Source organism: Bubalus bubalis, chromosome 3 (assembly GCF_019923935.1).
Source record: "Bubalus bubalis isolate 160015118507 breed Murrah chromosome 3, NDDB_SH_1, whole genome shotgun sequence".
In the NCBI taxonomy this organism is placed as follows: domain Eukaryota; kingdom Metazoa; phylum Chordata; class Mammalia; order Artiodactyla; family Bovidae; genus Bubalus; species Bubalus bubalis.
In genome coordinates this window covers 131,674,569-131,687,909 of record NC_059159.1, presented here as the reverse complement: position 1 = coordinate 131,687,909, position 13,341 = coordinate 131,674,569, and the positions used below count along the sequence as shown (strand labels likewise).

General features: G+C 54.8%; 1 protein-coding gene across 5 annotated transcripts in view; it reads left to right on the top strand.

The window, feature by feature from the left end:
* EGR3 (early growth response 3) overlaps window positions 1–13,341 on the top strand; it is an 83,524-nt gene that overhangs the window by 918 nt on the left and 69,265 nt on the right. Inside the window, exons 1-3 of one of the 5 annotated variants that reach the window (XM_006040942.4) lie at window positions 6,130–6,266; window positions 6,672–6,724; window positions 7,584–12,946. In XM_006040942.4, the coding sequence (XP_006041004.1) occupies window positions 6,685–6,724; window positions 7,584–8,593 (1,050 nt within the window). In that variant the 5' untranslated portion in view covers window positions 6,130–6,266; window positions 6,672–6,684 and the 3' untranslated portion in view covers window positions 8,594–12,946. Of the gene's footprint in view, window positions 1–3,851; window positions 6,267–6,330; window positions 6,532–6,671; window positions 6,725–7,583; window positions 12,947–13,341 lie in introns of those variants that run through there. The other 4 variants (XM_006040944.4, XM_044940123.2, XM_006040943.4 and 1 more) reach the window with 4 other exon arrangements.

Sequence of the window (13,341 nt, the reverse complement as noted above, 5' to 3'; positions counted from 1 at the left end):
GCGGGTTAGATCCCTGGGTGGGGAAGATCCCCTGGAGGAGGGCATGGTAACCCATTCTAGTATTCCTGCTGGGAAAATCCCTGGACAGAGGAGCATGGTGCCCTACAGTCCATGGGGTCGCAAAGAGTAGGACACGACTGAGGATGCACTCACTTCCTCTTACCACACCTACCATTTCCTTTCTTTCTCCTGACAGCCAGAAAGGCTGAAATTAAAAGCAGTATCTTTGGAGTCACAACACCCTGAGTTCAAATCTCAGCTTGGCCATTTCCTGGCCAAGTACCCTCCAACTAACTACTCAGATTTCTTCCAACTCCTTAGATCTTTCATGAAGGAAAAAAAAAAAAACTATTGAGGGGCAGCCCTTAAAGCTTCCTCACAGAACTGTTGTGAAGAATGAAGCTGGTGTATCTCCACGGGCCACCATCTTTTGTGGGTACAGAAGATCAGTGAGCCGGACGCCTCCAGCAATCCCCACACAACACTCTTAACCAGAACCACCACCCCCCAAATCGTCATTCTGTCAAGTTCCTTCCATGGGCTTCTAGACCAAACCCATCTCACCTCAGAGCTGGCTGTGTGTGTTAGGCGCTCAGTCGTCTCCTACTCTTTGTGACCCTATGGACTGCAGACCACCAGGTTTCTCTATCCATGGAATTTTCCAGACAGGAAGACTGGAGTGGGTTGCCACTCCAGGGGAACTTCCTGACCCAGGGATCAAACCCAGGTCTCCTGCATGACCTCTAAAATGCCAAGGAGGGTTGTCCAGGTTGATTCCATGGATGAACAGTCCATCTCTTATGGGGTGCCCCAAAACAGAAAGCAGTTGGAAGCCCTTGAGGGAGTTATCATTCAGGAGCAATCTCACCAGGGTAGGCTCTCTACATGGGTGCCTGGTGTGACTTGAGGAATGCCAGATGTTCTCTGCACCCCAAGCTTCCAAATCCTTGTCACTGGGTCTGACATCCCACAGTCAGACCTCAGCCCATCAGCGTATCTGAGTTCCTACCATTTTCCAGGCACCATGCTTAACAATGGGCTAACTTCCTCTGGGTTACACACTACCCTCTTCCAAGCATTTTCTGATAAAAAGGCAAATCTTGTCTGAGGTGGTAAGGCATTAACTTGCCAGCACCCTAGTTTGAAATAATTGGGGGCTTCTTTATTTTTTTAACTTTTTATTTTATATTGGAGTGGAGCCGATCAATAATGTTGTGATATTAATAGTTTCCGTAGACAGCAAAGGGAATCAGCCATACACATACATGTATCCATTCTCCCCCAAATAAGGTCTTCTTTCTTATGAGACAGCAGAGAAGTACTGGATATCTTTAGCAAAAAGGAGCTCAAGTTCAGAGGGCAGAGGTGACTAAGGAGCAAGACAGAGTTCCAACCTGGCCTTTTTCTGTGATGGATTTGTAGGGCCAAGTCCCATCTTTCCTCCACTCTTTCACCAAGACAAACACACTCATTGCCCCCACAAGCAGCAGTAGTCCCAGAGGTAAGCAGTGGGGCATGGGTGGCCTTGGCCCTGCTGCAGAGCCGCAGGCTTGCCTGTCACCATCTTCAGGGTGAAGATGCCCTGAACCAGTGCCCTACTCGCTCCCAACAAGTCCGGGCCTTCCAGTTCAGATAATTAGGCCCTTGGCAAACTCACCTGAGCCCACCAATAAAACTGAGACAATCACCCTCAGCCCCTGTTCAGGAGGCAGAGAGGCGAGAAAACTGGAGGGAAGGGAAGTTTTTTTTTCAATGCTGAATTCAAGATGGAGCAAGCAGAGGGAGAATGCTGTTAGTCTCTAAGGGGCCACTCCACACCTCCCACCCCAACTCTAGTAGGCAGGGTTGCCCGTGCCCACCATAGATCCCTGGCCTCTGTTTGCCACCTTCATCCAGATTGACAGGGGACACCTGTGTGGGCTATAATCGGACCACCAGCCAGGCAGTGAGGACCTATGCTTGTGGAGGCAGGCTTTCCCCAGCATGAAGCCACAGCCATCCTCCATAACATGTCTAGAAGGATGCTCCAGAGTGTTAAAGAGCAACTGAATGACTGCTTGGTATTCTACTTTATGTCGTCACCAGCTACCAAGAGTTCCATCCTTGTCTGGGTTCTCACAGAGTGGGGACCATTCCTTAACCATCTCTGTGATGATGTAAAGCTCACACATAAAACCTTCCTGTATATGATCACACTGATATGTGTGATGAAGGGTATGGAGTTTCCTACCTGGCCCTTTTTACTCCCTGTGTCAACTACACTTACCCCAAAGATACACAAGGGGAATGGGCTTTTCTGTCACATGGTAGGGTGGGGGAAAATAGAGTTAACCAGTAATAATTGCCATTTATTGAGTGCTGCTAGTGATCTAGCAAAAGTATTCTATGACATTATCTAATTTTAGTTCTTCCTAAGGGATTGTTGTTGTTGTTGTTGTTGTTCAGTTGCTAAGTCCTGACTCTTTTTCGACCCCATAGACTGTAGCCCACCCGGCTCCTCCATCCATGGGATTTCCCGGGCAGGAATACTGGAGTGGGTTGCCATTTGCTTCTCAAAGGGATCTTCCCAACCCAGGGAACAGAACCCCCATCTCCTCCATTGACAGGTGGATTCTTTATCGTGGGCCATAGGGGACCCTCCCCCTTAAGGGGTAGGTACTATTATTATCCTAATTTACAGACAAGAAAACTGAGACCCAGAAAGAGATTCAGAAATTTCCCCAAGATCACACTAAAGTTTTAATGAATACTTATTTTTTGAATACTTATTAATTGAAGGCTCCCATTCTAGGACAGGGACAAGTAGGAAGAAGGGGACAGGCATTTTGCCCAAAAAAAGACTCCTACTCATTCTCACCAAGCAAACAGGTCTGGAGCAGGCCTGCAAACTCTACTTGTTCTCCTTGAATGCAACAGGTCCAGTCGGCCTAAAAGTGTCTGCGGCCCACCTCTGGAATGGCTACACTCCTCTATGGTCTTTGGGGCCCCGGAAGCTTTCAAGAATCCCCGATTCTCCCACCGGCCTCTGCCTTTCCTAATGTGGGTGCCTATCAAACAGGCCCGGGGTTTCCAGCTCCTCAATCTCCTTCCTCTCCCGGGTCTCAACGAGGGTGGGGGGTGCATCATGGTAGGGTCCTCCCGAGTTGAGCTGGGCGGCCGGGAGAGCTCGCACTTCCTCCCCGCCACCCCCGCGGGCTGAGCTGTGCCTCGCGCGGGGAAACATGGGCACTGCAGGCACCACTGGTGTCTGCGGCTCGCCTGAAGGCAGCTAACCTCGCGGCGTCTCTTGGCCCCGGAGAGAAATCCACAGAACCCCTCTCCACCTCCGGGTGCACGCGCAGCAGAAAGCGCCGCGGAGAGGCCACGGCCGGAACTGGAGCGGCCGATGCTCGCCGGGGGTCGCTGCTCCCCGCCTCTCCCCGTCTCTCCCCAGCTGCCAGGCTCCGCGGCCAGAGGCCGGAGCCGCTGGCTAATTTTTCACGCCCCCCAGACCGCCTCCCTAGGTGACGCTACAGCCTGTGTGGTTCCTTTAAAGGCTGCGGGTTCCGTTCTTCTTTCCTTTTCCACTGGATGCCAAAATATGCAAATCCGGGGACCGGAATCTGCAGCCAAATCGAGAAGGAGAAGGGGCGCGGCCGGCGCGTCACCGGATCCGCTCCTTGTATGGCTCTTCCCGGCTTGGCCCGCCGCCCCGCGACCCTCCCTGCAGCCGCCAAGGCCCCTCCCGCGCCCAGCCCGGCTCACACTGCCGCCCACGCCCCCGGGCCGGCCAATCGCCCCCCCACCCTCCCTCCCCACCGCCTTGGGAGGGAGCCGGGGGCGGGAGGTGCTGCATGCCCTGATTCCGGCCGGAGCCGCGGACCGCTGCAGAGCACTCCCTCCCCGCGCCGCGCGGGCGGAGGAGAGCCCGGGGGCGCAGAACCTCCCCGGTATAGGTTCGGGGAGCCTGGCGGGAACGGCAGCAGGGGCGAGGGAGAGGGGGCCCGCCGGCGGCGGGAATCCCTCCTTTCCTAAGCACCAGAGGAGATCCGGGGGAGACCGGGCCCTCCCACCCCTAGCTCTCCATCGAGTGAAATGGAGGGGAGGAGAGCGAGGTTGTCATCCACCCCCACGACGAGCAGCAGCTTGGGAGTTCCTCCCACGCGTCCCCGGCCCGCGTGGCCCTCCTACGGAGTGAGGCCCGGGGATCCTCTCCTCCTCCTTGTCAACACTCCCACTCCCCCTGAGAAATGCACGTTCCCCCAACCCCAGCTCCCGGGCCAGGGACCGCGGGATCCACCGCGCCCACACGGCCACCGAGGAGGGAATCCTCCTACGCCGAGCCGGTGTGATCTGGGGTCGTTCCCCCACGCTCCTCTCCTCTCCTCCCCCTCTCCCGCGGCCCGGCCGCGCGCTCTCCGAGAACAGGCCTCGGGGAACGTATCAGCCGCCCCCGGGATCTCTGCCTCCCCCGGGAGGTGACAGCGCTCGGGGTCGGCTAACAGGCGGCCCTTGACTGCAGGGCACCCGGCACTCAGCCACGGGGACAGCCCTGTGTAAGGCGAGGGGGAGGGCAGAGACCAGGGGAGGTCGCCGCGGTGGTTCGGAGACTGTGGGTTCGGCAGACTCTTGCCGCAACTCGGTGGCTCGCCCTTCGCAGGAAGCACTACACAGCGACTGCGTCTGGGCCTGCTGGGCCCTCCTGCCATCCCGTGGTTCAAGGGGTGCTTTGGAACCAATAGGGGATTTTTGGAGGGTTTGGTGCACATGTTTCCTATCCCCTCGACTTCACTCCTTCACCACCAAAATTGCACACCCTCGACCTCCCGAGGTGCGGGGTTCTCGCCTCCAGGGCAGCCGTTCTGCAGCTACCAATCTCCCCAACACTACGCTCAGCCTGGTGTCAGCTCAGGGTCAGGGGCCCAGGGAGCAGCAGGAATGTGGGCGGCAAACCCTAGGGAGGGCGGCACAAAAGTTCCCGAGGTGCTCGACCTGAGACCCCTCACCCGCTGGAATCCTCCTCAGAGGAACTTTGTCCCAGTCCCAGGTGAGAGGAGTCCTGGACAGGAAAGGAGCGGTGCGGGGTCGGGGTCGGAGCGCACACCTTCCGGGTTCCCCAGAAGTTCCCAGGCTGCAAAGGGAACCCCGCTGTGTGTTTTCAATCCTTTTTCTTCCTGCTGGGGGGAGAGTGTCGGAGGCCACTTGCAAACCACCCCACCTCACTGCCCCCCGCCCCGCCCTGCGATCCTATAAGCGCGCTCTCTCCAAGTGCCGACACCAAATAAACATACAGGAGGCTATTGCTCTTTCGACCCCGCGCTGCGCGCTTTACGCTTCACTTTCAATTACATCCCTCTTTCCTCTCGCCTCTCGAATTTTCTTTCCTTCTTCTCTTCTATTTCTCTCTTTTTTTTTTAAGATCCGCGAGCGGTGCGGGCGCCGCACGTTGGCTGCGGCCCGCTTCCTGCTTTCTAATGTTCCATTGTGAGGAGCTTCCATTGTGACGTCGCGCCCCTTCGGCTGGGCTTTGTCTGTCCATATATGGGCAGCTACGTCACGGAGCTTTCCCGGGGCTCAGATAAATAGGCTGGTGGAGTTCCCTGGCTGGGAGCTTTTGGGCAGCAGTGAGCTTGCTAGGAAGCGGCGGGGCTGGTGCTGGCGGTAGCAGCGGCAGCGGCAGCGGCAGAGGCGGCTGGCAGAGGCAGTGGCGGCGGTGGCGGTGGCGGATCGGGGGGCGGGGGGGCCGCGGGCGCGCGTCTGTTGGTGATATCAATATTGAGGCCGCGTGCGACCCCCTTGGACCGAGATCTCCCCACCCCACCCCAACCCAGCCCCCACCCACCTCGCGCACACGCCCCCCCACCACCACCACCACGACCCAGCCTCCTACCACGGCGCCAGCTGAGGCATCCAAGAGGATTACCCACCCTTTGCCCTCTCCCCCACCCACCCCTCAAAAAAGAGAAGATCCCTTCCCCAGGCCCACCCCTTCCCCTCTTCCCTCCCCCCTCCCCCCGAACTTTCCCTCTCGCATGCTTTTCCCCTGCACCACCGATCGCCTCTCGGATGCCGCTTGCCTGGAAGCTGCGTTAGGAGCGAGCGGCGGCGGCGGCGGCGGCAGCTCGGGAGTGCTATGACCGGCAAACTCGCCGAGAAGCTGCCGGTGACCATGAGCAGTTTGCTAAACCAACTGCCTGATAATCTGTACCCCGAGGAGATCCCCAGCGCGCTCAACCTCTTTTCTGGCAGCAGCGACTCGGTAGCCCATTACAATCAGATGGCTACAGGTAAGGGCGGCGGGGAGGCGGCGAGGCAGCGAGGAAGGAAAGGGAGAGAGGAAGAGGAGGAGGGAACAAGCTAGCTACGGATGGATAGATGGATGGATGGATGGAGAGATGGGGGGGGGGTGGCCGCGCGCTGGGAATTTTCCGGGGGGCGAGTTGCTTTTCCCACCCACTCCTCCCGCCCTCCCCGATCGGGAAGGCTCGGTTGGCGACGCCACGGTAGAGGCTTCGATTCTTCCGGGTGGGGGCAGCCGCCGACCGAAGGGAGGTAGGTGCGAGCGGCTCTGGGGTTCTCCACTTAGGGGGCGCGATCGCCGGGCTGCGCGCAAGGCGTAGTGCCATCGCCCCCTTTCCCGGGAGGAGCCCAACGTCCCTTTTCACCCGCGCTCTCCCCCCTTACTCCCTCAGCCTCCCACCCGGGATGGAGCCATGTGCGGCGTGGAGTCCCCGCGGTGGGAGAGGTACTGCGACGCTGCCTTTCCAGGGCGTTCAGCAAAGCCGTGGGGGTGTGGGGACGGCGGGGAGGGGAGAAGGTGGGGATCCACCCGCCCGGGGGCTGCCACGGGGGGCGATCCCCGGACCAAGGAGCTTGGGAAGAGCGGCCACTCCCGCCATGGAGACACCGGCCGGTTTTCCGCCGCCCTCCACTCTCGCTAAGCTGAGGCTAGGCTTTCCCCCTCCAGCAGGAGCCGAAAGCTCCTTCAGGCCCGGAGGAGGCTGGGGCTGGGGGAGGCGGCGGGAGAGCTCCCTTTGCGGGCAGCACCCCTCTACGCGCCGAGGACAAAGCGACGGAGCGCTCCGGGTCAGCTACCCGGGCGCGGTGCGCACAGGGGGCTTCGTCGGGGCAGGAAATGCGCGGGGTCCGGCGCGGACAGGGCTAGGGGAAGAGGGCCGAGTTCTGTGCGCTGGAGAGCGAGAGCCCGGCGCGCTCCGGGTCTGAAACTACCTGTAGCTGCAGCTACCTGCCCGCCCCACCTCGGGAATAACAACAATGCTTCTCGCTCTCGCGCCTGTGTGTGTGTGTGTGTGTGTGTGTGTGTGTGTGTGTGTGTGGTACGGGAGTGTGTGTGTACGGCGTGTGCGGTGTGTGTGCAGCAGCCACTCCACACCCCGATCCGTAGTATTTTGCTGTATCCAGGTTGCGCCCGGGAGCGCGGCACCGCCCGCTTTGCGCTGGGCGCAGCTTTCTTTCCTCTTATCCCATCCTCTGCGCACTCCACGCGGCCGCACCCTCCACACCTGGGCAAGGACCTGGGCGCCCCGGCCCGGGAGCCGACTCGGCTTCACTCACCCCTCCCCTCTCTCCCCCGCTCTCCGCAGAGAATGTGATGGACATCGGTCTGACCAACGAGAAGCCCAACCCGGAACTCTCATATTCGGGCTCCTTCCAGCCAGCCCCCGGCAACAAGACCGTGACCTACTTGGGAAAGTTCGCCTTCGACTCCCCTTCCAACTGGTGCCAGGACAACATCATTAGCCTCATGAGCGCCGGCATTTTGGGGGTGCCCCCGGCCTCTGGGGCACTCAGCACGCAGACCTCCACGGCCAGCATGGTGCAGCCGCCTCAGGGGGACGTGGAGGCCATGTATCCGGCGCTGCCCCCTTATTCTAACTGCAGTGATCTCTACTCGGAGCCTGTGTCTTTCCACGACCCCCAAGGCAACCCCGGGCTCGCCTATTCTCCCCAGGATTACCAATCGGCCAAACCGGCCTTGGACAGCAACCTCTTCCCCATGATTCCCGACTACAATCTATACCACCACCCCAACGACATGGGCTCCATGCCGGAGCACAAGCCCTTCCAGGGCATGGACCCCATCCGGGTCAACCCGCCCCCTATTACCCCGCTGGAGACCATCAAGGCATTCAAAGACAAGCAGATCCACCCGGGCTTTGGCAGCCTGCCCCAGCCGCCGCTCACGCTCAAGCCCATACGGCCTCGCAAGTACCCCAACCGACCTAGCAAGACCCCTCTCCACGAGCGGCCACACGCGTGCCCGGCGGAGGGCTGCGACCGCCGCTTCAGCCGCTCGGACGAGCTGACCCGGCATCTGCGCATCCACACGGGCCACAAGCCCTTCCAGTGCAGGATCTGCATGCGGAGCTTCAGCCGCAGCGACCACCTTACCACTCACATCCGCACGCATACGGGCGAGAAGCCCTTTGCCTGCGAGTTCTGCGGGCGCAAGTTTGCGCGCAGCGACGAGCGCAAGCGCCACGCCAAGATCCACCTCAAGCAAAAGGAGAAGAAGGCGGAGAAGGGGGGTGCGCCTTCTGCGTCCTCGGCGGCCCCGGTGTCCCTGGCCCCTGTGGTCACCACCTGCGCCTGAGGCTCGGGCCCCCAGATCCCACTTTTCCCCTTCAGTGTCTCCCGGTTGCTCGCCTGAATGCGCAGCCGAAAAGCTAGCTACGGAGGCGCAGGGGCCGCGCCCTGGCCTCTCCATGGACGTAAGGCCCCTTGTTTCCCTTCGCTGTCCCCCGTCTCCACCCTTTCACATTGGCCGACGGTCGGGGGCCAGGGCAAGAGGCGCCTTCCCCTCGCTGCCCACCCCTTAGCCAAGGCGTGGGGGCGGAAAGGTGGCGTCTAGCCCGCTTTGTTCAGTTCGGATCGTCTTGATCCAGGGGCCGCCGGGCCGGGCCAAGGACCTGCCGGGGACTGAAGGCGGGGTCAGCCCAAGCCTCGCCGGACCCAAGCACCTCACGGTTCCCCCCACGTGTCCCTCGATTCCCCCTCGAAGACCCGAGAGGGGGAGGGGGTAAGGAGCGCACCAAAGCGCAGAGCTTGCTGCCCGCCGCACGCACGCGCGCCTGCGTGCGGGGATGCGCGCGAGTGTGCGTGCTCGCGTGTGTGTATGTGTTATGTGTGCGTGTGTGTGTTTCTGTGTGTGTGCGCGCGCGCGCACGCGTGTGTGTGAGACTCTTGAGCTGAACTGGGCTGTGTCCACCCTAAACTCTTCCCCACTTCGGGTCCCCGGGCCGCTAGGGAAACGTCCCAGCCTGGGGGCCTGCGCGTGGCGGGACGAGACGGTCTTCCATCTGCTCAGAAATAATGTTTCTTACAGAAATGCCTCGGATGCCGCCGCCGCGGTGCTGCTACCGCCGCTTAGGGTTTGGCCCCTCAGAATCCCTCCTTTTCCGAGCGCTTCCCTCTCAAGGCCTCAGGGCAGTTTGATCTGCGGGGAGAAGGAGCAGCCATCCTTGAACCTGCCTTTTTAGAAATGTGTTTCCTCAGCCCCACTTTTTAAAAATCTCTCTGAGTTTGCTCTCTGCCTTCCCCCGCCTTTCCCCTCTAAGCCTTTTACCATCTCTTTCCAAATCTTTTTTCCAAAAAGGCAGGCCTCAACCAGCCACCCCATTTCGCCATCTTTTTGTTTTCTCTCACTCACGTACCCATTTCTCTTCCCACCATTGATTGGAATGCAGCCTTTTTTTTTTCCCTTTGTCATCATCCATACAACAGGTAGAATTCAAATTTAGGTAAATGGCATGTGTGTATGTATGGATGTGTATAAATATGTGTGTGTGTTCACACACACATATATATATACACACACACATATATATATATGACCTGCACACAGTATGTATTTCTAGCAAAATTAAATCTCTAAGGTACTTGGCAATCCAGTGCAGTGCACCGGAATAAAGAGAACTTATAGGCATATACAGCTTTAAACGATTTATTTTTTATGAAAAAAAGGAACCAATGAGACTGTATCTGCCTATGTGTGTATGTGTATGTGAGTATGTATATATGCATCCATAGAAACACATAGACACACATCAGTGTCCAAATTTTCCTCAAGTTATGGGGATGTCTGCATTAATCCATGTTGATGAATGAGGCACATCTCTTCCATACCCCAGTCTCACCTTCTCCCTGCCCTACCTCACCTCTTCTCAGGCACCCCCTCCTCCCCAGCCTCCTCCGCACAGGGGGAACTATTTGGATGTGGAGTAGTAGGGAAGCTGGCCTGAGACACAGCTTCCAGTGCAGTCTTGCCTGAATGTACTGTTCCCTGTTAGCGTTATTTCTCCTGGGGTCAGTAAGCTGCCCAGAGAGAAGGAAGACAGGTCTGGAGTTTACAGAATGTCTGTTTTTAAAGTCACTTTATGCGTTTCCCACTTTTTTTTTTTTTTTTAAGAAAAAAGCACCGGTTTTTTTGGTGGTGGATAAATAATACTAAAAGGAATCTAGTGAAAGGGGGAAAAAATCATAGAGCAAGAGGATTGTGGATTTCCAGGTACTTGGATTTTTTGTAGAAGAAGAGAGAAGTGGATGAAGTTTGCCAGGAGGGCCCATATTTTTTCAGCTGAAGGGTAAAATCTTTCTTTGCAGAGACAGTATTTTGCTGAATACTTTTTATAATGTGATGATTATTTAAAAAAAAACAAAAATTTTGGTCACTTCAAAGCTGGAAGGAGGAATCAGATACCCTTTAATATTTTTTCCTTGCTCCTTCTGATCTATGCATGTCACTGCATGATAATTCTGAGTTTTCCTTTGTTTTAATAAAACTGTTCTCAGACATTTAAGCTAAACTAAGAGAAAAATGACTTTGTTGCCAAAAGGTTGTGCTATCCAGATTTTTTATATGTCTGCATGTTTTAAGAGAAAAAAAAAGAGAGAAAATGCACTCTAACTTATGTGAACTGAGAGAAAAAAAAATCAGGTTTTAAACAGGAAAACCTATGGGGAATGATATTTTTTGAAAGACTTTTGTATAAAGTTGAGTACTTAGAAAAAGACAAACCAGATGTAATATATTTTGTGGATGTTTTTATTTCTTGGATTTATAGTACCTTATACTAAGGTTAAAAAAATATGCTTGATATTGTGAAAAGGTGAAATTCTTCACCAACATTTCATTTGCTCCTTTGTCACATTGTTATGCCAATATAATATAGTTAATGAAAACAGCATTTTTAAAAACCGAAATATTGAAATGGTGTCATGTTGTACCATTTGCACTGTGAGCAAATGCTAATACAGTAAATATATTGTGTTTGCTGACAATCAGCCGGCCTATAAATCTCCTTATTTTATTTCTTGTTTTCATAGCATAAAGTTTTGGTTTGGCTTGTGTTGTTTTTTTTTTTTTGTCTTGTTTTGTTTTTGGCTGGTAGTTGGTTTGATAGGTGGTGCTTGTGCCTGGTTTTTGTGGTTCTTTCTCTGAGACCCTTTACCGTGGAAAGGTGGAGTCTGGCATTATTAGAAGGTGGTCAGAATTTTGTGTGGGGTTCTGGTGTTTCCAGGTCCATATTGCGTGTTTACTGTGGTTCTCAGAGAATTCCACTGTGGTTCTAAGGTTTCTCCTCCACCCTTCTGAGAGCCTCAAACTGCCAGAGAGATTAGACGAACAGATTAGATAAGCTCATGGGACTCTGGGCTGGACTCTTTCTCTCTGGTTTCCAATGGGTATTTGAGGGTAGAAGGGAGGGGAGCTCCTGGTTTAGGATCTACTTCTCTGGTGGTTACAGTGAGCACCAGAGCAGGACCCAGGGTTGGGGGGTGAGTATCTCTGCAGCCACACTCAGTCATGCTCTAGTTGGAGCTTTTAAAGCTACTGAAAAGCAGATAGAGATTTGAGAGGGGTTCTTCAGGGTTGGCAAGATCACTAGAGAGAGGGAGAGCTCTTCTTGTGGTCAGATAATTGGGAAAAATCAGGTTTAAAAGCTCTACAACTCAGTCCTACTTGGACAGGGAGCGACCTGGAAAAGAGAGTCCTAGTTTTTATGAACTACCCAAGGATCCAATGCTTAGAAGAGAAAGAACCCTGGAATTTGGAGAAATACAGGGAATGTTTTCTATAACAGTAATCCCTCCCATCTTACAATTTCTATCTCCCATAGGAGTAATGGTTTCCCTGCCCTCTGAACTTTCTTCTCTGGAACCTTGCTTTACCTTAACAGACTTTATTTGCCAGCCCCAGAGCTTTTGCCATTTCTCTTGAAGAGACACGTACTCTCCACTTCCTTCCTGTGTTCACATCTCCATCCTGCTCCTTATTTCCCATCGTTTATAGAATCCTTTATCCTTGGGAGGCTTGTTCTAGAACAGTCTTTGGACAGATCAGTCTCTCCCTCTCCAGCCTGCCCCCTGAAACACTCACTTGTGTTTCTTAGCCATGCATTTTGTATCTTACCTGCCTCAGCAACATGTAGGAGCTTGTTGTACAATACAGAGCTATGTCAGTGTACCATGACATTGTGACTTGGGAACAGCACCTGAGGTGCCAACCAGGCCAGCCATCCAGTGACAGGATGTCATTGTGATGTCCCTGCTTGAAAACCGTTCTATCGTGCCCCCTGCCCTCCATGCGGGCCCATCAGAGTGAAAAATACGGGTGGTATTTCTGGTTGAGAGCAGACCTGGGTGGAGGAGGTGGGCTGTGGCTTAGAAAAGAATGTTTTTGATGTGAGAGATCAATACAGAGAATGCAGTGTGCAATCTCTCATGTTCTCACCCACACAGCTCTAGGTCACTGGCTGCCATCTTAAATTCCCTTCTCTGGCCCTCATGAAACTTGGAAACTTCCAAGCTGCAACTTTGTGTACAGCTGTAAGGAGGTATCCTTCTTTTTTAACACAAGGAATCCAAGATGGCTGAAAAGTCCTAGTGATGGAGAATATAGTCCATCTCCTTGCTAAACTGGATGAATCCTTCCAGATTTCCATGTGTTTTTCAAGTGAACATTATCAGAGAAAGAGAGGTCACTGGGTTCTTCAGAGTTAGCGCACAGACCTACGTGTGCCTTCTCCAGTCAAACCCGGCGTTCAGAGGGACACTTTCGTCAACAGTGTACTACGCAGCTTGATTAATAAACTCGCTTCACATTGGTGCATGTTACTCAACCCAACCTGGTTCAACCACTGGGCTACTTGGCAATATGGCAGCCCGCCTGGCTGGCACCAGCCCTCTGTGGTGTAATCTCTGATTCACACTTTGTAGGTAGATAAGGCTGCCCCAGATAGCATCACATCACCAACCCAACCTGCCCGAGTTTTGTAAATGTGGGGAGAGGAGATTCAACCCTGAAACTTTCGGGTGAAGTGAGGGTGGGGGAGAGGAAAGTTC